The following is a 25,778-nucleotide window of genomic DNA, read 5'->3' on the forward strand; positions in this document are numbered from 1 at the left end:
AAACGACCAAAATGAGGCAAGGGTATTTGGGTGCAAAACCCTAATTGCAGTGCCTTGGAAAGACCTCGGCAGAGGACTCAAAGAAATCGTTTTCAAATCTCATTCCCTTTGAATATGGTATCCTTTCTGGCATTTAGACCTGAACACATAAAAATAAGAAGGGTTCCATGGTTTTAAAAGTGTAAATGTTGTTTTTTTTTTTTCCAAATTTCTTTCTTTGGCAACATCATCCCTTCATCTCTTCTTTTTCTCTTTTGAGGAGTCCGTATTTCCTCTGCTCCCGAGCTAGAAAGGCATCTATGTTGTTCATAATAGAAATCCCACACAGGAATGCCTAGCTCGGTTTGCATCTAGTCCCACAGTGCCTTCCTTCCTTGATACCCGGGCATCTTATTCATCAACTTTACCTCTCTTCATCTTGGTTTCTTCTCCTGTAGAGTGAGACTAGAAATTCCTGTCAATAATTTCAAGCCTGCGGGGGCGGAGCAAGATGGCCGAATAGGAACAGCTCCAGTCTCCAACTCCCAGCGTGAGCGACACAGAAGACCGGTGATTTCTGCATTTTCAACTGAGGTACTGGGGTCATCTCACTATGGAGTGCTGGACAATCGGTGCTGGTCAGCTGCTGCAGCCCGACCAGCGAGAGCTGAAGCAGGGCGAGGCATCGCCTCACCTGGGAAGTGCAAGGGGGAAGGGAATCCCTTTTCCTAGCCAGGGGAACTGAGACACACAACACCTGGAAAATCGGGTAACTCCCACCCCGATATTGCGCTTTAAGCAAACGGGCACACCAGGAGAATATATCCCACACCTGGCCGGGAGGGTCCCACGCCCACGGAGCCTCCCTCATTGCTAACACAGCAGTCTGTGATCTAACCGCAAGGCAGCAGCGAGGCTGGGGGAGGGGCGCCCGCCATTGCTGAGGCTTAAGTAGGTAAACAAAGCCGCTGGGAAGCTCAAACTGGGTGGAGCTCACGGCAGCTCAAGGAAACCTGCCTGTCTCTGTAGACTCCACCTCTGGGGACAGGGCACAGCTAAAAAAACAACAACAAAAAGGCAGCAGAACCTCTGCAGATGCAAACGACTCTGTCTGACAGCTTTGAAGAGAGCAGTGGATCTCCCAACACGGAGGTTGAGATCTGAGAATGGACAGACTGCCTGCTCAAGTGGGTCCCTGACCCCTGAGTAGCCTAACTGGGAGACATCCCCCACTAGGGGCAGTCTGACACCCCACACCTCACAGGGTGGAGTACATCCCTGAGAGGAAGCTTCCAAAGTAAGAATCAGACAGGTACACTCACTGTTCAGCAATATTCTATCTTCTGCAACCTCTGCTGCTGATACCCAGGCAAACAGGGTCTGGAGTGGACCTCAAGCAATCTCCAACAGACCTACAGCTGAGGGTCCTGACTGTCAGAAGGAAAACTATCAAACAGGAAGGACACCTATACCAAAACCCCATCAGTACGTCACCATCATCAAAGACCAGAGACAGATAAAACCACAAAGATGGGGAAAAAGCAGGGCAGAAAAGCTGGAAATTCAAAAAATAAGAGCGCATCTCCCCCCGCAAAGGAGCGCAGCCCATTGCCAGCAACGGATCAAAGCTGGTCAGAGAATGACTTTGACGAGATGAGAGAAGAAGGCTTCAGTCCATCAAACTTCTCAGAGCTAAAGGAGGAATTACGTACCCAGCGCAAAGAAACTAAAAATCTTGAAAAAAGAGTGGAAGAATTGACAGCTAGACTAATTAATGCAGAGAAGGTCATAAACGAAATGACAGAGATGAAAACCATGACATGAGAAATACATGACAAATGCACAAGCTTCAGTAACCGACTCGATCAACTGGAAGAAAGAGTATCAGCGATTGAGGATCAAATGAATGAAATGAAGCGAGAAGAGAAACCAAAAGAAAAAAGAAGAAAAAGAAATGAACAAAGCCTGCAAGAAGTATGGGATTATGTAAAAAGACCAAATCTACGTCTGATTGGGGTGCCTGAAAGTGAGGGGGAAAATGGAACCAAGTTGGAAAACACTCTTCAGGATATCATCCAGGAGAACTTCCCCAACCTAGTAGGGCAGGCCAACATTCAAATTCAGGAAATACAGAGAACGCCACAAAGATACTCCTCCAGAAGAGCAACTCCAAGACACATAATTGCCAGATTCACCAAAGTTGAAATGAAGGAAAAAATCTTAAGGGCAGCCAGGGAGAAAGGTCGAGTTACCCACAAAGGGAAGCCCATCAGACTAACAGCAGATCTCTCGGCAGAAACTCTACAAGCCAGAAGAGAGTGGGGGCCAATATTCAACATTCTTAAAGAAAAGAATTTTAAACCCAGAATTTCATATCCAGCCAAACTAAGTTTCATAAGTGAAGGAGAAATAAAATCCTTTACAGATAAGCAAATGCTTAGAGATTTTGTCACCAACAGGCCTGCCTTACAAGAGACCCTGAAGGAAGCCCTAAACATGGAAAGGAACAACCGGTACCAGCCATTGCAAAAACATGCCAAAATGTAAAGACCATCGAGGCTAGGAAGAAACTGCATCAACTAACGAGCAAAATAACCAGTTAATATCATAATGGCAGGATCAAGTTCACACATAACAATATTAACCTTAAATGTAAATGGACTAAATGCTCCAATTAAAAGACACAGACTGGCAAACTGGATAAAGAGTCAAGACCCATCAGTCTGCTGTATTCAGGAGACCCATCTCACATGCAGAAGCATACATAGGCTCAAAATAAAGGGATGGAGGAAGATCTACCAAGCAAATGGAGAACAAAAAAAAGCAGGGCTTGCAATCCTAGTCTCTGATAAAACAGACTTTAAACCATCAAAGATCAAAAGAGACAAAGAAGGCCATTACATAATGGTAAAGGGATCAATTCAACAGGAAGAGCTAACTATCCTAAATATATATGCACCCAATACAGGAGCACCCAGATTCATAAAGCAAGTCCTTAGAGACTTACAAAGAGACTTAGACTCCCATACAATAATAATGGGAGACTTCAACACTCCACTGTCAACATTAGACAGATCAATGAGACAGAAAGTTAACAAGGATATCCAGGAATTGAACTCATCTCTGCACCAAGCGGACCTAATAGACATCTATAGAACTCTCCACCCCAAATCAACAGAATATACATTCTTCTCAGCACCACATCGCACTTATTCCAAAATTGACCACATAATTGGAAGTAAAGCACTCCTCAGCAAATGTAAAAGAACAGAAATTATAACAAACTGTCTCTCAGACCACAGTGCAATCAAACTAGAACTCAGGACTAAGAAACTCAATCAAAACCGCTCAACTACATGGAAACTGAACAATCTGCTCCTGAATGACTACTGGGTACATAACAAAATGAAAGCAGAAATAAAGATGTTCTTTGAAACCAATGAGAACAAAGATACAACATACCAGAATCTCTGGGACACATTTAAAGCAGTGTGTAGAGGGAAATTTATAGCACTAATTGCCCACAAGAGAAAGCAGGAAATATCTAAAATTGACACTCTAACATCACAATTAAAAGAACTAGAGCGGAAAGAGCAAACACATCCAAAAGCTAGCAGAAGGCAAGAAATAACTAAGATCAGAGCAGAACTGAAGGAGATAGAGACACAAAAAACCCTCCAAAAAATCAATGAATCCAGGAGTTGGTTTTTTGAAAAGATCAACAAAATTGACAGACCGCTAGCAAGACTAATAAAGAAGAAAAGAGAGAGGAATCAAATAGACGCAATAAAAAATGATAAAGGGGATATCACCACCGACCCCACAGAAATACAAACTACCATCAGAGAATACTATAAACACCTCTACGCAAATCAACTAGAAAATCTAGAAGAAATGGATAATTTCCTGGACACTTACACTCTCCCAAGACTAAACCAGGAAGAAGTTGAATCCCTGAATAGACCAATAGCAGGCTCTGAAATTGAGGCAATAATTAATAGCCTACCAACCAAAAAAAGTCCAGGACCAGATGGATTCACAGCTGAATTCTACCAGAGGTACAAGGAGGAGCTGGTACCATTCCTTCTGAAACTATTCCAATCAATAGAAAAAGAGGGAATCCTCCCTAACTCATTTTATGAGGCCAACATCATCCTGATACCAAAGCCTGGCAGAGACACAACAAAAAAAGAGAATTTTAGACCAATATCCCTGATGAACATCGATGCAAAAATCCTCAATAAAATACTGGCAAACCGGATTCAGCAGCACATCAAAAAGCCTATCCACCATGATCAAGTGGGCTTCATCCCTGGGATGCAAGGCTGGTTCAACATTCGCAAATCAATAAATGTAATCCAGCATATAAACAGAACCAAAGACAAGAACCACATGATTATCTCAATAGATGCAGAAAAGGCTTTTGACAAAATTCAACAGCCCTTCATGCTAAAAACGCTCAATAAATTCGGTTTTGATGGAACGTACCTCAAAATAATAAGAGCTATTTATGACAAACCCACAGCTAATATCATACTGAATGGGCAAAAACTGGAAAAATTCTCTTTGAAAACTGGCACAAGACAGGGATGCCCTCTCTCACCACTCCTATTCAACATAGTGTTGGAAGTTCTGGCTAGGGCAATCAGGCAAGAGAAAGAAATGAAGGGTATTCAGTTAGGAAAAGAAGAAGTCAAATTGTCCCTGTTTGCAGATGACATGATTGTATATTTAGAAAACCCCATTGTCTCAGCCCAAAATCTCCTTAAGCTGATAAGCAACTTCAGCAAAGTCTCAGGATACAAAATTAATGTGCAAAAATCACAAGCATTCTTATACATCAGTAACAGACAAACAGAGAGCCAAATCATGAATGAACTTCCATTCACAATTGCTTCAAAGAGAATAAAATACCTAGGAATCCAACTTACAAGGGATGTGAAGGACCTCTTCAAGGAGAACTACAAACCACTGCTCAGTGAAATCAAAGAGGACACAAACAAATGGAAGAACATACCATGCTCATGGATAGGAAGAATCAATATCGTGAAAATGGCCATACTGTCCAAGGTTATTTATAGATTCAATGCCATCCCCATCAAGCTACCAATGACTTTCTTCACAGAATTGGAAAAAACTGCTTTAAAGTTCATATGGAACCAAAAAAGAGCCCGCATTGCCAAGACAATCCTAAGTCAAAAGGACAAAGCTGGAGGTGTCACGCTACCTGACTTCAAACTATACTACAAGGCTACAGTAACCAAAACAGCATGGCACTGGTACCAAAACAGAGATATAGACCAATGGAACAGAACAGAGTCCTCAGAAATAATACCACACTTCTACAGCCATCTGATCTTTGACAAACCTGAGAGAAACAAGAAATGGGGAAAGGATTCCCTATTTAATAAATGGTGCTGGGAAAATTGGCTAGCCATAAGTAGAAAGCTGAAACTGGATCCTTTCCTTACTCCTTATACGAAGGTTAATTCAAGGTAGATTAGAGACTTAAATGTTAGACCTAATACCATAAAAACCCTAGAAGAAAATCTAGGTAGTACCATTCAGGACATAGGCATGGGCAAGGACTTCATGTCTAAAACACCAAAAGCAACGGCAGCAAAAGCAAAAATTGACAAATGGGATCTAATTAAACTAAAGAGCTTCTGCACAGCAAAAGAAACTACCACCAGAGTGAACAGGCAACCTACAGAATGGGAGAAAATTTTTGCAATCTACTCATCTGACAAAGGGCTAATATCCAGAATCTACAAAGAACTCAAATATACAAGAAAAAAACAACCCCATCAAAAAGTGGGCAAAGGATATGAACAGACATTTCTCAAAAGAAGCCATTCATACAGCCAACAGACACATGAAAAAATGCTCATCATCACTGGCCATCAGAGAAATGCAAATCAAAACCACAATGAGATACCATCTCACACCAGTTAGAACGGCAATCATTAAAAAGTCAGGAAACAACAGGTGTTGGAGAGGATGTGGAGAAATAGGAACACTTTTACACTGTTGGTGGGATTGTAAACTAGTTCAACCATTATGGAAAACAGTATGGCAATTCCTCAAGGATCTAGAACTAGATGTACCATATGACCCAGCCATCCCACTACTGGGTATATACACAAAGGATTATAAATTATTCTACTACAAAGACACATGCACACGTATGTTTATTGTGGCACTATTCACAATAGCAAAGACTTGGAATCAACCCAAATGTCCATCTGTGACAGACTGGATTAAGAAAATGTGGCACATATACACCATGGAATACTATGCAGCCATAAAAAAGGATGAGTTTGCGTCCTTTGTAGGGACATGGATGCAGCTGGAAACCATCATTCTTAGCAAACTATCACAAGAACAGAAAACCAAACACCGCATGTTCTCACTCATAGGTGGGAACGGAACAATGAGATCACTTGGACTCGGGAAGGGGAACATCACACACTGGGGCCTATCATGGGGAGGGGGGAGGGGGGAGGGATTGCATTGGGAGTTATACATGATATAAATGATGAATTGATGGGTGCTGACGAGTTGATGGGTGCAGCACACCAACATGGCACAAGTATTATGTAACAAACCTGCACGTTATGCACATGTACCCTAGAACTTAAAGTATAATAAAAAATAATAATAATAATAATAATTTCAAGCCTTTATTTTAAGGGCTTCACAGGTATTACATGGTTTAACCCTTACAACTCCTTCTGAGGTTCTGTTATCATTTTGAAGATAGGTAAACTGAGACCCAGAGAGGTTGAACAAATTCCTCACGATCACATAGCCGTCTCCTTCACAGACCCATTGTGGGACCTGCTGGAATAATGAAAGTAAAACCATTTTGTACTATCAAAGGCAGTCACAGGTAGACACAGAATTCATATTCCAATTAGTATGGGTAATGATACCCATATGAGAACAGTGGAGGAGAATGTGGGTTGCAGCCCTGCCATGGAACTGCCAGGGATCAGTCTTGGTAGCCCCCATCATCAATCAGGCTACATCTGGTAATGTCAGGACTTGGAGTGTGAAACAATAGCTCGGTTGAGCCTAGAGAATTTGGCAGGTGCAGAGCCTGGGCTAGATTTACACCTGGTGGCAAAGCTTCCCGGGAAAACTTCAAAATGACCATCCTGCTGCAGATCCCTGGGAGAGTTAATCAGGGTGTCTTTGCTATCTTCCCCCTTTGGCAACATTCTGGTGGATGCTGCGAGGCCCGGCCCTGACCAGGCCTGGTCCCAGCCAACCTTCACTTCAACTGCTGTGCGGGATGTTTTTTAATTAGGTTCTGTCTCTACAGGCTTGCTTCCTTTTTCTCTTTTGAGTCTAAAAAAATAATCATGTGCAGGTTTAGCCCAGGAAAAACGGGCTTGCTCTTTTGAATGAGCAGGTGATGACACTTCAGAGAGACACAGACAGGGACCTGGGTGCATTACTGGTCATGAAATCCGATAGACTCTTATTAAGCACCAACTATGAGCTCTTCTAATGAGAACATTCTGACCCAAGGAAGGCTGCCAAGCTGGCTGGAGCGACCAAATAGGTAAACAGAGACCAAATATAGCTTACCCAAAGCCCCATATGGGCAGCAATTCTGCTTGGTTCTCCATTAGTTCCCAAATGCTTCACACAGTCCTGGTAGGCCCCCTCTTCAGGGCTAGGGTACCAGCTGCTGCTGACGCTCTCCCTCACTGGGAACCACCCTTTGCTGCAGGTACCGCATGGCCCACGGTTATGGCCCCTCCCAGGGAAGACAGAAGAAGGAGTCTCTAGCCAATCCCTGGTTGGGGTGATAGTTTAAAGGGCCATCCCTTGCCTTTTTCAGGATAGCTCTGAAAGGCGGTCCCAGCCCCAGAGCTCCCTGTGGCCTCAGCAACTGCCTGTGTGTGTCAACTTCTCCCACTTTGTCAGTTTCTGTGTGTGTGTGTGTTAGCTTGTCCCTCTGTGTCATCTTCTCCCTCTATATCAGTTTCTGTGTGTGTGTGTGTGTGTGTGCTAGCTTGTCCCTCTGAGTCAGCTTCTCCCTTTATGTTGGCCTCTGTGTGTGTGTGCGCCAACTTCTCCCTTGTGTGTCAGCTTCTCCCTGTATGTCAGCTTCTCCCTCTGTGTCAGCTTCTCCCTCTATGTCAGTTTCTCTGTGTGTGCGTGCGTGTTAGCTTGTCCCTCTGTGTCAGCTTCTCCCTCTATGTTGGCTTCTCTGTGTGTGTTAGCTTCTCCGTCTATGTCAGTTTCGTATATGCGTGTGTGTTAGCTTGTCCCTCTGTGTCAGCTTCTCCCTCTGTGTTGGCTTCTCTGTGTCAGCTTCTCCCTCTATGTCAGTTTGTGTGTGTGTGTTAGCTTGTCCCTCTGTGTCAGCTTCTCCCTGTATGCTGATTTCTCTGTGTGTGTGTGTGTTAGCTTACCCCTCTGTGTCAACTTTTCCCTTGTGTGTCAGCTTCTCCCTCTATGTCAGCTTCTCTCTGTGTATCAGCTTCTCCCTTCCTTGTATGTCACCTTCTCCCTCTGTGTCAGCTTCTCCCTTGTGTGTCAGCTTCTCTCTGTGTGTTGAGCTTCTCCCTCTTGTCAGCTTCTCCCTTGTGTGTAGGCTTCTCCCTCTGTGCCAGCTCCTCCATTGTGTGTCAGCTTCTCCCTCTGTTCCAGCTTCTCCCTTTTGTGTTAGCTTCTCCCTCTGTGTCAGCTTATCCCTTGCATGTCAGCTTCTCCTTCTCCCCATTCTTCCCTTGCTCACTTCCCGACAGCTGTATCTCCTGGAACCTCCCAGCAACATACTTTTTTGTGTCAGAGTCTGTTTCTAGGGAGCTCAGTCTGCATCCATGTGGAGTGAGGAGCACTGCTCCAGTGGTTATATAAATAAATGCCTCTGAGCTCAGAGGAAGGAGCAGTGAACTCTCTTGAGAAGGTCACAGAAATCTTCCCAGGAGAGGTGGTATTTGAGAAGGCCTAAATTCCCCTTAAGTTTATGCTCTGCTCCTGTTTACTCCTCACTACAACCCTACCAGGCGGGTTCTATCACATTCACATTTGACAGAGGAGGAGACCAAGTCTCAGAGAGCAAAGTAACCTGAAAAAATCTACACATCTACGAAGTGTGCCAGGACTTAAACTCTGGTCCCTTTCTCCAAATCCAGTGCTCTTCCTCCTTGCCAGTCTCTCTGCCTAGACCTCTCGTTTGTGTGGCATTTTGAAGGTCTGAGGGCATTTTCATGCACTGACCTTCACAGCTATGACTCAGGCATGGTTCTCTCCATTTGATGAGTCATTTGGGGCTGCCTAGAACTGTGCTGAAGCTAAAGTAAGAGCACAGGACCAGAGGGCCAGAGCTTTGATGAGAGGCAAGAATGTAGAAAGCATGGCATTGCCTCTCACGCCAGCCCCTAGGGCAGCAGCCAGTAAGTTGCAGGGTCCTTAGGAGCCACCATCTGTGTCATTTGCTGGACCCATCAATTCAGCTTTTATCAACAGTGATGAAACACTGGTTGGCTTTCCTCCCCATAGAGAAAACAAGGTGGATGGAGCCTGCAAGCTCATTAAGGACAGAGGTCATGTCTGTTTTGTTCACCTCTTTACCCCTAGTGCCTTCTTAGCACAGTGCCTGGCACGAACTAATACTACTGACGATGATGGCTAACGTATATATCACACTTATGCTATGCCTTGCAGGGGTTCTGAGCACTTTGCATATATTTACTCACTAAATCTTCACATCTCCCAGCTAGATAAGTGCCATTATTACCCTCGTTTTGCAGATAAGGAAACTAGGCATGGAGAGACGGGCAGTAAATAAATATTTGAGGCATGAATGAATGAGAGAATGAGTGATAAGAATCTTATCATACTACAAGTTACAGAAATAAAAACAATAACTGCAATCCCTCGAGTACCAACAGGAGGCTAAGCACAGGATGTGAATTAGGATTCTCCTTGAATCCTTTTGAATCCTGCCGATGAGACATATACAATTAATTCCAGTTTACCAATAAGGGTAACTGAAGCTGGCACAGGTCAGGTGATTTGACCTGCAAACTGACGGGTCGCGGACTTAACCCCAGGTGTGTCTGACTCCAAAGCTGGCACTCCTAATCCTTGAAAGCTCTCCTGCTTCCATGTCTGACCAAAACACCACCGAGAAGACAAAACCCAAAACAACCCAAGCAGTGAAGCAAGTATCACAACACTCAGACTCTTATTTTAGATGTAATTCCAACAGGCTGCTCAGCTTCATTTATCAGGCCCAGCAGCCGGACAGGAATGGAGTTAGAGCAGCTTCTCTTAATAGGAAGGTAAGAGAGGGGTGATTAAAGCGATAATCAAAGAAGCCTAGGAGCCTGGGCCAATGTGTGTTGGGGCAGCTGACTCCATCCACATCAAACTAGTGCACCTGGAACACAATTATTGACTGCGAGTTGCCAAGGAAAGGTGGCATTGTGCAAGAGACTGCAAGGGTGGAGAGCAACGAACTCAGGAGCCTATGTCAAAGAAAGGGGTTGGAGTTGTTCCGCCACTTCCTGACAGATTTAAACTACCTGAGCCTCAGCTTCCTCCACCACAGAGGTGCAGACAGTGATTCTGGCCCCCCACAGAATGCCGGCAAGATTCCACAGGCTCTTGAAGGTGAAAACACTTGGTCAACAGTAGCCAAGGTGAGTTACAGTGTTTGATGTGTTCTGCTTAACAAGACTGGAAAGTAGGCTATACATTTTTGGATATTTTCCAACAAAACGGGGAAAATAATAAAAAACTGCGGTACAGTCATGCACCATATAATGACATTTTGGTCCAATGACAGGCCACACATACGACGGTGGTCCCATAAGATTATAAGGTAGCTGCCCTATATGGGCATACACTTTTTTATATTTTATGCCATATTTTAAATCGTACCTTTTCTATGTTTAGATCTGTTTGGATACACAAATATGTACTATTGTGTTATAACTGCCATTGTGTTACAGTATTTAGAACAGTAACATGCTGTACAGGTTTGTGGCCTAGAAGCAACAGGCTATACCATATAACCTAGGTGTGGTAGGCTAGACCATCTAGGTTTGGGTAAGCACATTCCAAGATGTTTGCACAATGACAAAATTGCCTAGCAATGAAGTTCTCAGCAAGTATCCCCATTGTTAAGTGACCCATGACTGTACTTCAAGGGTTAAGTTTCATCATCCAGAAACTTCCTTCTTGCAGATCCCCTCGGGAAGCTGATCACAGGAGCCATGACTAACTGCCAGCCTCTTGGCCTTGCTACTAGAATATCCACCTGGTTCACCTTCTGCTTAAAGGTTACCCATGATCTCAATCCACACGTCTAATGAGACCAAGGACAGACAGAGCAGGACACTGGCTATCGACTCTGAAATCTAGAAGTCACTAATTCAAAATGGGGCCAACCACTCTGTGAGGACAAGCTGCTAAGAAACTGGGGCTCCCACCTTCAGCCAGCCCCTGGGGAGGTCATTTGAACTCCAAGCCAAATATGGTTGGGGAGGATACCAATTAGCAGCTTGCTGGATCACTCAGTGGAAACGCTAGCCTTGGAATCAGCACCAACATCATCATTGCTGAGTACCTATCACAAAGGAAGCACTGTGTGGGCAAAGCAGGGGATTCTGAGACAGGCAAGTTCCTGCCTTCAAGGAGCTCATAACCTACTGAAGGAGATGTACACTGTAAGTGAAGATGATGTGATGAGAGTTAGCCCTCACTAAGCCCTTGGCACGTGTGTTTTCTCATTTTAGCCGCACAACAATCCTGTGCTTATTATCTCCATTCTGGAGATGTGGAAACTGGCTTCCAGCGAAGGTGGATCATTTACCTAACATCTTCAGCTGGCAAGTGGTGGAGCCAGGATTCAGACTCAAGCTTTGACATCAGAGGCCATCCCTGCGGTCCCTACAATCAGTGCAATGGACAGTACAGATAAGGGCTATGGGGGAACATGGAGGTGAGGAGCTTGAGGGTGGGACTCTGGGGTCCAGGGTGGGCTTTGGAAACAGCTGGATGTGGGTTGTAAAAGTGCTCTGCTGCTCATTCACCAGGGGGAACGCTGAGGCTCCATTGTTTTCTAAACCAAAGGAGGGCTATGATGCCTCCATGAAGGAGCACTGTGAAGATGAAAGGAGCCGACTCAGGGAGGGTGCACAGCGCCATCTTGGGCATGTTCCACTGGACCAGAGAGAGCACATGAGCTTTTGTGGGAAGGCTGTGGTCAGGAAAGGGCTTCACAGAAGAGATGGCTTTTAAGATGGGCCTTGGAGGATCAGTCAGTTTGGCTTAACTTCAAGGAAGGGAGCAGGGTGGGGTAGACATGAGCAAAGACACTGGAGATGAAAAAGCTGGGGCCCATCTGGGGAGCAAGCTGGCTGCAGCCCAGGGAGAGAGCTGGAGAGTAGATCGGGACATGGCTGGAAAGGAAGGTGAGTCTACATTTCAGCTGGCAGGGCAATGACCTCTGCCCATGTTTACTGAGATCCACTCTGGATATGTGCCAGACACCAGGCATTATGGGGTCCATCCTTTGAAGATATCCTCTTTATAGAAGGTCGGGGACAAAGGCAGCAGAGGCACAGCAATGGACTGGCGCCTTCCTTTCCTCCTCTCCTGCCTCCCCGTGGGGCTGTGCATTACACAACACTAGAGAGCAAAAGGCACGTACTGCTGACATTAACTGCACGTACTGCTGACATTAAACAGACCGCCATTTCACTGTGCACTGGCAAAGGCACGCGCACGCACACACGCACACACACACAAGGTGAGAAGCCAATTTGATTCTCCAAAGGATTGCATAATTCTTAGGTAATTTTAAAATAGCTGATGAAGAATCCACTTTAATCTTTTTTGGGTGGGCGCTGAAGGGCTGAAGAGCATCGCTAAGACACTTTTGACAGAATCATTAACAAGAAATAAGCCGCCAGCACTCAGTTGCAAAACCAGCAGCTCCTAAAACCACCATCTTTTACACATTCTGAGGGCCACAGAAGCTTCCTGGATGACCAGAGTGTGTGAGGGGGCAACCCAAACGAGAGGCCCGGCCTAGCCCAGGCCCTCCCCAGCAACTCCCACGGGTCACAGCCTTCCCTTCTGAGATGAGCAGAAACACCACCACTGAAACGATCTTCTTTCACGGCCCCCAAAGAACTGCCTTGTCTGTGCTAATCACTTGGCACCTAATCGTGTCCAGCCTGTGCCTGCTATTCTACCCTGGGCTCAAATTGTATTGAAAATAATCTGATTTGTAACTCTTCATCAGCGTCAAAAGCATTCTCTCAACCAGATTGTGAACGTCTTGAAAGACGGTTAGAATTGTGCTCCTGTCGCAATCCTGTGTCCACATGTCCAGGACAGACCAGATAGCAAATATTTTGCCACATGCTAGATAATGAATCTATCGTTCTTTTTTTCTTTGTTTTTGGAGAGATAGGGCCTCACCATGTTGCCCATGGCTGGTCTCAAACTCCTGGCTTCAAGTGATCCTCCCACCTCGGTCTATCAAAGCGCTGGGATTACAGACGTGAGCCACCATGCTTGGCCTGAATCTATGGTTCGTGCATGTCTACTAACATTATCTTCTAATGATACTGTCAATAAATTATTCATCTGCATATCCCATGAGTCTAGAACAGAGCTTGGCAGACAATAGTCCAGTTAAGACTTCTTTGGAAGAAATCTTAATTCCACCTTGGAAGAAAGACTTCATCCATGAGGTTGGGACCTGAAGGGTGAACAGGAATTAGGCAGATGAGGGAGGGTCGGGAGGAATCTTCTAGGGTCAGAGGGAGTGTGAGGGTGTGTATGTGTGTGGCTGTGTGGTCAGAAATGGGCTTCCAAGCACCCACAGGGGAGCAATTCACCTTGGAGAGAATCAGAAGACATTAGAACTGGAGGAAGGGAGAAAAACAAGGAAGCGTAGGCAGGCAAGTTTGCAGGCCTGATGGCAGAAGGCTGAGGAAGTTTCCATCTGATGGCTTCTATTTTTTCTCTTAAGAGGGCAGTAAAGGTATCTTCTTAGAGGGAGGAGGGAGGGAGGGAGGTGGGAGAGGGAAAGGTGGGAGGTTTCGGGAGCAAAACGATGTTTTGAAATAGCTATTGAGAAGAAAGCAGAGGCTGGGTGAGGTGGCTCATGTCTGTAATCCCAGCACTTTGGGAGGCTGAGGCGGGAGGATCACTTGAGCCCAAGACTTCGAGACCAACCTTAGCCGCATGACAGAACCCTATTCTACAAAAAATAATAAAAATTAGCCAGGCATGGTGATGCACGCCTGTAGTCCCAGCTACAAGGCAGGCTGAGCTGGGGAGGTCCAGGCTGCAGTGAGCTGTGATTGCACCACTGCACTCCAGCCTGGGTGATGGGGCAAGACCCTGTCTCCCCTTCAAAAAACAAAAAAAGGAAGAAAGAAGAAAGGAGGGAGAGAGAACCCAGTGGTCGGTCGGGGATGGAAGTACAGGGCTGAGGGTCTAATTGAGGTTAGAGACCTCGTGTTTGTTACACCAAGGTGTGTGGCTGGCCAAGACTTCTTCAGTACCCGTGTGTAGGCGGACTGATTTGGCTTGGGGTTTCATCAGATGGAAGGAGAGCAGGACTCGGGCAGGGAGGATCCTTTTAAGAATGCCGAGGGATGGGCCAGGATAGGGAAGAAGCAGGTTGATAGCGAGGGGGAAAGCAGAGACAGCAATGGACAGGAAGCCCAAAGATGGTGAAAAACAGATACAGCAGAAGTGACTCAAGTGGCTGGAAGTGGAAGAGATTGTGGCTGGGGACATCAAAGGAGGTGCAGATGCTGTTGATAAGGTTCCCAGTGTGGCCCGGAGTGGGAGGCTGATGTGAAAATGAGGAGGTCAGGGATCTGGCGCTGAAAGGGCTGTACTGAGGATGGGGACCCTGCTCCCCGCAACTCAGATACCCTAAAAGCATCCACTCAGTCTGGGGTTCCGAGAATCCATCAGTCCCACAGCCTCATTTTAAAACCAGGGACACTGAGAGGGTCAGGACCTGACCCAAGGTGAGAAACGGGGTTTGAGACTAGTGGTGCTGCTCCCCGCGCCTCCACGCCCCGGCTAGGGCTCTCCTTCTCCCAGACACTCTCCCCAGCGAGAAACAGAGGCAGGTGATGCTAGGAAGAGGAGGAGAGAAGGAGGCCGCAGGTCCCCGTCTCCTCCAGACCAGGCAATACGGCTGGTAATCCACCGACCTGGAGCTCATGGCCTCCGCCCTCCGGGCCCAGCGGCCCCCACCGACCCCCACCGACCCCACCCGACCGGACCGACCCGACTCGACCTCACCCGACCCAGGCCGGTTCCGGTCACGGCGGAAGCACGTGGCCCCCCACCCCGCGTCGTTGCCCGGGAGACCAGGGCTGTTTACCAGCGGGACCGAGCCGGGCGCAGGCGGCGGATGGAGCGGAACGGCTAGGTGAGCGCGGCTGCCAGACCCCGAGGTCTGCCCTTGGCCTCCGCCGGGCCTGGAAGGGGCTGGGGGAAGCCAGTCCCCGAGCCCCTAGCACGTCACCCTTGAGGGCCTCCCCAGCCCCAGCCCCAGGGACGCGAACCCGGGGAGACAGGCGAGGGACCTGGAGAAAAGTCTGGTCCCGAGGCAAAGCAAGCCTGGTCAGAGCTCACCTTTACCAAAGGGACCTATGCAACCGCTGGGCCATGCCCTCCAGGCTGGGATGTAGCGATGGGGACACAGACCCAGGGAGAGAAAAGGACGTCCCAGTCTCTGGCAGGGCAGAGACCGGAACCAGATGGACCCTCCCCCAGTCCTGTGCTCTTTCACTGAAGTCAATTCTCACTTTCTAAATGCTCTTTCTCGCCCCTCCCCCAGATCCCTCCTCCACCCCTTAAGCCTGTTGCCTTCTAGGACGCTGGAACTTGGACATAATTGAGTTATCCCCACCACTTCCCTGCCCTTCTGTCTCTGGAATCATCCCTAATTCTGTTTCCAAACATTTGATCACTTGGTGGCTTGTGGTTCAGTGTGGCACTCTGCATAGGACAGTGTATTCTAATCACTAGTTTGGGGCAGAACTGGGAATGGTACCAGAGTTTTTTCATTCTCAGGCCAACCACCATCTCCTGTTGGTTCTTCAGAGCATTTTTATCCTGAAAGCCTAGTGGGGGTGTGGGTTGGGGGTGGGGAGTGGCAACGGATAGGATTAACTGATACAGTTTTAAAAGACCAATTCAAATGTATGTATCTTGGTATATACCAGCAGATGGTATGTAGGTGGTTATATTTTACTGCATATACTGTAGGCTTAGATTTGGGTTGTGAGTGAAATAGGGTGGTCTGACCCTGTGGTGGGTGGTGGGCACCCTTAGAAAGCAGGAGCCCTGCTTTAGCTTCCCCCATCCACATTTCCTTCTTTCCAGTTGATTTGGTGATGAATCTTAAGGAATGGGCACCTGCCCTTCTGGCAACTTCTTGGAAACAGTTGGCAGTGTTTGCTTCCTGACTCCTAGCAGGACTCTGGGGCGCAGCTATTGTGTTTAAGTAAACAGGCCACTCGCCTATTCAGCTTGGCAGCTTGGTAGATGCCTACGCCTAGATCTTGTCAAATCAGTTTGTGGTTGAGCAGCTGCCAGGCCTAGAGGTGGTGAAATGAACTGAGCAGGGATAATGATGGCTGCTGCTAGGAGCCTTCCTGGACTGAGGGCGGCGGGCAGAGTTCGGGACCCGAGGTGTGAATATAAAGGCACAGTTGGCCCAGATCCCCAAACACCTGTTTCCCCCACTGCCCCATCCCTATGTGATGGATGCTGGGGAGAGCTGGTGTTCCCTCCGTGTAACAGATGGTCCCTGTGCTCGGGAGGAGGCAGTGGGTTATGAAAGCAGGTTGGATATAATGGTTTTACCTGAAGGAGGTGTTAGTCTCTAAATAACCATGAGTGGGCTCCTAGGAATTAGTCATAATTGAGGTTTTTCTCTGAGATAGCTCACAGTCATGTTATCTTATGACCAGGGTGTCTTGAATATGACACCCCCTGAACATGGATAATTATATAGAACCAAAAGGTATAGAAAGTGCATGCACATACTCAAGTTCTACTGTTAAAAATAATCCCACAGAGAGCCTGTGAGAACACATGACTCTCCTCATCAAAGTTGTTAAGGAAGAGGTTTCTAAGTTACCAAACTCACTGACAGCTAAACCTTCCTGAGGCATGTGTGGGTGTTGGAAGCCAAGCCTGTGATAATTCTGTAGAAGCTGTGGCAAATTAATAGCCATTCCACAAGTGGGGAGGGTGGGCCGAGAGGGGCGTGGGTTTGCCTGTGGAGCTTATCTTTGGCAGAACAGTTGGACAGTTATGACCTTCTCCTGCCATCTTGAGTGAAAGTGCAGAGCTGCTAATTGCCAGAGAAAGACTTGAGAATGAGACTAAAGGGGGAAAAACACATTCTTCACAGTTGATCAGAAAATAGATGAAATTAACAAGGAGATGGGCAATCTTTTTTGATGCCAAAACTTTGCTAAGGAGAAGGCTCCTGAGCTACTAGCAGCCAGACTGGGTGTGAAAGACGAGGGAGAAGTGGAAAATGGGGAGTGGAGGGAGACTCAGGCTGTGAGTAGAATGCAGCCGACATAGAGGCCTTTAAAAGAGGGTAGCTTTGTCCCAGATTTTGAATTGAGCAGGACATCAGGAAGATGCAGGGATACTGTGTTTTGTTTGGTCCTGGTTTGAGTGGAGAGGAAGCAGATACTCCCTAAAATTAGGCAGCAGTGGTTACATGCACGGAATGGTAAGGTTAGAATACATACCTTGAGAGGATCAGATTATGTTGAAGATTTTGTGATGAAAGGAATGAATTTGCAGAAAGTACTCATTCTACGGGAAGTGAATTTGAGGTAAGTAAAATGTGGAATTAGAAGAGAAGTGATCAACTCAGGATTTTTTTTCACATGTTTTTGAGGCAACTGCATAGGTGGTAGCTCATTGCAATCCACCTCCCTGCATTTCTGTGCAGTGGACAGGGCAGGCATGAGTTTCAGGACTCACCCAGCTGGTTGACTAGGAGTAGAATCACCGAGGACACAAGGGGAAAAGTTCTAGAGCAAAACAAGGAAGGCTTTTGAACTTAGCACACAGAAAGCACTAAACAGACAACCCAAAGCAAACAACAACAAAAACCCTTAACGTTTAATTAAGTTTCTACCATGCAGTAAGCCTGGTGCTTCCCGCCTTGCCTACATTATTTCATGTTATTATCCTCATGTTACAGACAAAAAGACGGATGTTCTGAGGTATTTAAGTAATACCTCTAAGATCATTTAGCTAATTTGATAGATGAGGAAAGTTTTGTGCCAGAAAGGTAGAGTGATTGCCCCTTGATCAGGTAGCTAGCCAGTGACAGAGAAGCTGAAATTGAACCCACACCTTGTGATACCCGGTCCTCTGTCCTTTGCTCCCAAATACGCTGTTTCTTGGGGATCATGAATCACTGGAAAGTCACCAGAAGGTCTTTAGAAGGCTAGGAGAGGCCAGGTTCACTTGTGAGCAGAAAAGTCAGGAGTCACAGTGGTGGTCAGGACTCAGAGGGAGGCAGGGAACCCAACAAGATGTCTGCAATGTTTAGGGAAAGATGGAACTGGAGATTGGGAGGAGGAGGTGCTGGTAGTAGTGTTAGTGAAGTGGCCACCAAGATGGCAATGAAAGAGGAGGTGTCGTGGTTTAGCAATTCCGGGTCTGCACAGAGAAATGTTCACGCCTCCCACCATGCTTCAGTTCATTGCTTCTGGCAGATTTAACCAGCACTCACGTAGACTCTTGGTGGGAGATCCAGATACAGAGGCCCCAGGGTGCTTATCAGGTAGCTGGGAAGACAGAAGTCTGAACAGCTCGGGAGGCTGAGGCACAAGAATTGCTTGAACCTGGGAGGCGGAGATTGCAATGAGCTGAGATTGTGCCACTGCATTGCAGCCTGAGTGATGGAGTGAGACTCTGTCTCAAAAAAAAAAGAAAGAAAGAAAGAAGAAAGAAAAGAAGAGAGAGAGAGAGAGAGAGAGAGAGAGAGAGAAGAAGAAGAGAAAGAAAGAAAGAAAGAAAGAAAGAAAGAAAGAAAGAAAGAAAGAAAGAAAGAAAGAAAGAAAGAAAGAAAGGAAGAAAGGAAGGAAGGGAAAGAAAGAAATGTGAGCAGCTAGCAGACATACAGAATGTGATGTGCTGGGCTCAGGAAGCAGCTTGTATGGGTACAGAGGACACAGGACCGGGTGTCACAAGACCTGGGTCCTATCTCCTGCTCTGCCACCAGCTGGCTGTGTGACCATCAGGAAATCACTCTACCTTTCTGGCTCGCACATCCAGTAGAATTAGCATATGCCCAGAGTTGCTATAGGACAGGGACCAACAAATGATGGCCCACAGCCCAAATCCGGCCTGTCACCTATTTTGTGTGGCTCATGAACTTAGAATAGCTTTCACATTTTAAAATCATTGAAGAAGAATCAAAAGAGCATATTTTGTGACACATGAAAATTATCTGAAATTCAAATTTCAGAGTCCAAAAATGAAGTTTTATTGAAACACAGCAGGTTTTCTGGTTTTTACCAGAAACTTCCCCCCTCCTAAAAGAGTAAGAATTAGTCCCCCCACCTTAATCACACTCAGGTGCAATACTTTTTATTTTCTTGATAGCAGTTGTTACTCTTTGAAAATGCCTATTTACTTGTGGGTTTTAACCCCTGTCTTTCCTCACTATAATGATTTACATTGCAAGGACTTCGTTTCGCTGATGTCTCCCAAGTGCCTAAAATAAATGAATGCATGCCTGAATGAATAAATTGCAGCTGGTGCCCCTTTCTAGATGCCAGAAATTTGTGCTTATTCTGGGCACTCAGGGAGGGAATGGCTTGGATCTAGGAGTCCCAGGAAGTTTAACCCACGGTCTCCTGTTTTTTTCCTACTTCCTTAGGGGTCTGGAGAAGCAATGGCCACAGAAGCCCCTGTGAATATAGCACCACCTGAGTGTAGCACTGTTGTCAGCACAGCAGTTGACGACCTCATTTGGCAGCCAAACTCACTAAATATGCACATGATAAGGCCCAAGTCCGCCAAGGGACGGACAAGACCGAGTCTGCAAAAATCCCAGGGCGCGGAGGTGTGCGCTCATCATATACCATCTCCGCCTCCAGCCATTCCCTATGAGTCGCCAAACAGCCAAAAACCAGGAGCCTGTGCACCCAAATCTCCAAACCAGGGAGCTTCTGATGAGATCCCTGAGCTGCTGCAGCAAGTTCCCATTGGAGCTTCCTCTTCTCTCAATAAGTATCCAGTCCTTCCTTCTATCAACAGAAAGAACCCGGAGGAGGAGGCTGTGGAAAGCGTCGCCAAAAAGGCCAGCTCACTGCAACTGAGCAGTATCCAGGCTCTTTACCAAGAGGAGACCTGCAGCATGAAGACAAGTGAACAAGATTCCAGAGCTCAAGCTTTTGCCATGGAGAGGAAATTCATCATCCGAACCAAGAAACAGGGCTCTTCCAGGGCTGGAAACCTGGAGGAACCATCGGATCAAGAACCAAGGTTGCTGCTTGCTGTCAGATCACCAACAGGCCAAAGGTTTGTACGCCATTTCCGGCCAACTGATGATTTGCAAACCATTGTTGCTGTGGCCGAACAGAAAAACAAAACCTCCTACCGACACTGCAGCATTGAAACAATGGAGGTGCCCAGGAGGCGATTTTCTGACCTCACCAAATCTCTACAAGAGTGCCGAATCCCCCACAAGTCTGTGCTGGGCATCTCACTGGAAGATGGGGAAGGGTAGCCCTGAGTCTACAGCCACCCAGCTGAGGTCCTGGGTCTCTGAGCAAAGGAGCATGCTTGGGTGTCGTGGCCTCCCAGGCAGCCTGTTTCAAGTGCCATGTGGACCTGGTGCAACTGGGAAGCGTGGGACTCTCGTTTCCACTGCGTGTCCTCTGAAGCAGTGAAATCTGTGCCTGCGCCAAGTGCGCTGAGAAGGCTCCCTTCCAGCTGTTCCATTCTCTCCGCCATCAGCATAACTGGCAAGTTACCAAGGCTGTTCCTGAAACAGTGGTGATCACGACTTCTCCTTTCCAGAGTTTTGGGTCCTTCTAAACTAATGGTCCTTTTGGAACACCAGCTTGCCTTTACAGTGAACTCTGATTCTCTTGAAGCCAATGCTTTCCTTTCTGTATTTGATGCAGGATTAAACATTTCCCAGAGTGGATTCTAGTCTGGTAAATAACCAGGGTGTAGGAACTATCTAACTGGCATTTGTGTTTCTTGCAAGTATTTTAAAGAAACAGGCTGTTGACCCCGTCTTTGGAAGTAGCCCTTGGCCATGCATGGCTAGTTTCTTAGGGATTTATTATTTGTATGAGGTGGCATCGAAGGGAAGAATGGGTTTTCTTCCCCCAAAACATCAGCTTTTCTAAAATAGTTCTAGAGCTTGAAAGTAAGTTGCTTCCGTGAGCATGGATTACCCAGTAGCTACTTTTTAATAGAGACTGACTAGGTTTACAACTTCTGGTAGCTACTTTGTGGGCTGAATTCTTCCAAAACAGAAAAAGCCAGTGCAATCTGATTTCTTTTGCTTTTGTCAGTAATGGAATCTTTTGTTTTTAAAATGTACAAACCTCTAAGTCTAAACGGGTTTGTACTGATGACTTCCTTGGCTTATCTGGGGTTGGAGCAGTTGTTTTCTTCCCCAGTTTCAGTGTGTTGCCCACTTCAAACATGGAGTGTCCTTTGGAGCTGTGACAGAGGTGCCTGTTCTGACTTAGAACCTCTGGAGGAGGAGGGGTGTGCCTTGGTCTGGTGTTACTTTGCTGTGCCTGTACTGAAAGACCATGTGCCCCAAACATCTGGTTGGCCGGCATGAAGTACATCAGCCTGTCTTAGCCTGAGCTGCTTTGAAGACCATGGGGTCTTGTATTTCCAACTTTGAAGTGATGATGTGGACGATTTGCCAATGTTCTCTTCTATTGCAAGTTCAGCCAGACTCCATGACTCATCTGATCCCTTTTATAGGCCAAATCATCCTTCAGAGTAGGGAACACTCAGACGTTCTGGGCATGTTGTTCCCCCAGAGCTTGGTCATCACAAAGCCCTGAGTTCTGGTGTGTGCCCCCGCCTCCTGGGTATACAGAGAGAAGGCAGGAATCAGGAGTTCCAGAAGCATATAAATGTGGCTACCCCAGCAACAAGCGCATCCTGTGCTCAGATAAGGTGCATGGTTGGGAGTGTTTTTGTTGCGTACTGAGGCTTAGCAGTGGAGATGGGCGCCACTGCCATTTGCTCAGAAGAAGGCTGGCCTTGTCCTAACTGTATCCCACACCACCCAGATCACTCTAGAATAGGTTATTTCTGAATGTTTTACAGAATTTCTTAATACCATCCTGGTTTGGTCAGCCATTCCTTTGATTGGAAAGGTCAGCTGGGGCCAGTGGTGCCTCAGGCAGGCCCACACAACTGGCCACCTCTTCCCGTTAATGACCACAGCAGAGGGAACTTGAGCCCAGAACCTAAAAGTACAGGAATTTCACTTCCCACCAGGACTCGGGCATGTAACTCTACGTCTGATCTAGGAGGCTGGGGGAAGAGCCTCCCATAAAATCACACCTACTCTGTGGTAAGAATAAAATGCCACCCACCTGGGACTTGGTAATTTCTCCAGACAGGAAAGCTTTAGAAAACTTGAGTGAAATGGAGCAAGCTTAAAGGAGTTAGAATCTTCTACGCTTAGGATTTGCTGCTGCTGCTGGTGAGCTTAGAATTTGGGGGTTGGGAAAAAGTGGAAGGTATAAGCATAGAAATATTTTAGGATATGTGAATAAAGCTAGACTCAAACCATCATAATAAACTTTTTTTCTTTTGGACAAAAGATGATGTTACTAACAATAAAAACCAACTTGTGTGAAACTGAGTCAGTGGAGAAGTGCATCTCGTATTTTAACCTAAGACTTCACCTCCCACACACTGACTGGACAGAGGGGTGTGTTAGCCTGATCTTCAGTTTTCTCATTGGGAAAGCACTTGTTCCACTGTTAGAACCATGTCCTCCTCCCTGGACACTTCCGATGCCCACTGCAGAAGCTCCGGGGCTCCTGTTCTCAGCTTCTGTCACAGCACTTAGCTTGTCTGGATAAGAGTCACCTGAATTTTTCCTAAACATCATTCCAAGTACTCTGATTTTGAGGGTTGGCAAGAACAAACTAAATCAGCATTCAGAGTTCCTGATGGCTCCTCATGTGGCACTGCAGCTGAGGCCCCCTGTCCTCAGTGGGCTCAACTGGCCTAGCACACTCCCCTTGGTGGCTTTGGGTGGGTCAGCCTTGCCCCATTTGGGGTCACAGACCTCAGTTATTCATTTAACCAATGGTCATTGAGGGCTTACCCGGTGCCACACTTCAAGACAAGCATGGGTGTCCTGGCAAGAAAGTGTTGGCAAGAAAATACGAACCCACCATTGAACTCTCAACTCAAACCTTACTGAAGTCAGTGGCTATAGCTTTATGTGCAAAGGACCCCAGAGTGAGGATCCCACATTGTTGCTACTGGGTCTTCTCCCCACCTTCTGGAGATGCTAAGAAAACCCTTCCCCACCTTTCCTAGTGATGGAGTAGGAACTTTGCATAGGACAAACCTTCACGATAGGTTACTCCCGTATATTCCCGATAAAGTCCAATAGGTAAATTAGTCTTGGCAGCAGAAGGAACAGCAGGAGAAGTAAGTGATTCATCATCTAGAATTCAGAAAATTTGCACGAACAGATGGCAGGTGGTTATAACACAACAGTTCTTGCCCTGAGAGTATCTGGGGACCCAGCCAACAGCCGTCAAGCCAGGGCAGTCCTGTGGAAGAGATGGCTTGTGAACATGACTGTGGACCCAGAGTCACCCCAGAGCTCCCATATAAAATGCTTCACAGGCAGAGAAACTGAGAGCAGCCTTGGGGCATTCATTCCAATTAATAACCTTAAAGACTAAAGCCAGATCCACCCGCGTTACAAAAGCATGCATTCGAGGAACTAAACTTTGCTTTTGTTCATGCTCTTATCTGCCATTTTAAATGGGGTTCTAATGTCAAATAAAGCCACTCTGCCTCTTGGGACAAAGATGTTTATCTTCACATAGTTTTTAAAATAAAGTCCTCATAATAAGTTCGGATGAAAGAGCCTTTTACATGGTAAGAGGATCTACTTTTCTACCTTTTAAATGGAATAATGAAGACAGCTATATTATTTTGCTTTAGCATTAGTTTAGAAGTCATTCTGAGAATTAAGCAGGAATATCTGTTTTCTTCGTCCATTAAGGCAGCACCCCATAATGAAGTTGAAAGTTCACGAGCCTATTGACTCTCATCCAGAAACCAGAACCAACCAAACCCCACCATGTAACAGAGAAGACCCGAGGTCACTTCGGAGGAGTTAGCAATCAAAGGAGAACAGACTTTTGGTGACTCAGTTACCAACACACAAGACAGCAACTCATAAAACTAAAATTGGGTGTTTTATTTTTTGTCTACACGGGTGGCGTGCCACTTTCCTTTCCTGATTAGGGAAGCTTCTCCCAGCCCTTTCTGACGTTCATCTGTGTGCCTTTACATTCAAACAGTTTAGGAAGCAGCAGCCCTCCTAACAGTCGACGCGGAAGCACAAATCTCTGGAGGTATTTTTGGACACACTTAAATCCTATCCCAAGAGGCTGAACGACTGTGGTGACAAATGCCCACGGGTAAAACTGAGCAAGCCTCATTCAGACTGTCCTGCTCAGAGATGCCCTCTGGCTGCCGTGTTGAGGGTCTGGGGTGGAAGATGGAAGACCAAGCGCTGGAGATATGAAGGTGACCCAGCGAGAGGTGATGGTGGCTCGGGCCAGGGTGGTAGCCAGAGATGTCATGAGAGATGGACAGATTCTGGACATATAATCCATTTTCTTAAGGAAAAAAAAAAAAAAGGAGAATAGTTTGACAAGTTGGAATTTACCCAAGTGGACTTAGCTTGACCAATATCGCCAACATGGATTGTTTCTGCAAAAACAAACAAGCAAAGAAACACCACTGCAGCAAAGCACATGGCAGGCAGGGGAAGACACTGACCAGCAGGAACATTCACATCAAGGAAATGCATGAGTGTTTTTGGACAAAGTGTACAGAGAAAATCAAAGCTATTCATTGTTTTAATTAAGAGATAAAACTAAGATCACTGTTTCACTTAATGTTTAGATATAAGTTAAAAGTATCATCTAACTCTGGGGTAGGATATGATTGCTGACCAAGGTTACTTAATAAGAAATCCCTTGTTCTAGTTAAATACATTGTTTATCTCTGTCTCCTGTCCTTCATCCCTCCCTTTTTTGCCACCCTTCCCTCCGTTTATTCCAATCCAGCCGCTGACTGGCGATGCATTTCTTCTTGGGAGGGCAAACAAAGCCATCATTCTGGGGCTTAAATAATAAAGCTCCTAGGTTCATAGTTTTCATGCCCACCTCGTGTTTATATGAGGGGATCTGTGCAGTGGGGCCTTGGTCCTTGGTCCCTTTTGTGACTGGCTAAGAGCTGCGTCTCTCTGACATTTGTTCTCTTTGATGGGAGAGGTAGATGTCCTGGGTCTACTCTGGCTGGTGAGCACCTCCAGCAGACAGCCTGAGTCTGCTCTAGCTTTAGCCACTGTTAACAAGAATCGCCAGCCACCTGCAGATCAACCCTGGGAGAATGGTGGGGGCTCCCACCCTGCCAGCTGGGACGTATTGTCTGGAAACTGCTGCCCCCCCACCCCACCACCTGCATACAATACTGGGATCCTGACGATACCA

The 25,778-nt window shown here is 46.5% G+C and overlaps 1 protein-coding gene across 1 annotated transcript; it reads left to right on the forward strand.

Moving 5' to 3' along the window:
* Window positions 1–15,353: 15,353 nt before the first annotated feature.
* Window positions 15,354–25,438, forward strand: UBXN10 (UBX domain protein 10). The gene is made up of 2 exons (XM_030912831.1): window positions 15,354–15,418; window positions 19,916–25,438. Exon 2 carries the CDS (start codon window positions 19,931–19,933, stop codon window positions 20,765–20,767), a length of 837 nt encoding a protein of 278 aa, XP_030768691.1. The 5' UTR covers window positions 15,354–15,418; window positions 19,916–19,930; the 3' UTR covers window positions 20,768–25,438.
* The last annotated feature ends 340 nt before the right edge of the window (window positions 25,439–25,778 follow it).

This window comes from Rhinopithecus roxellana, chromosome 12, assembly GCF_007565055.1.
Source record: "Rhinopithecus roxellana isolate Shanxi Qingling chromosome 12, ASM756505v1, whole genome shotgun sequence".
In the NCBI taxonomy this organism is placed as follows: Eukaryota; Metazoa; Chordata; class Mammalia; order Primates; family Cercopithecidae; genus Rhinopithecus; species Rhinopithecus roxellana.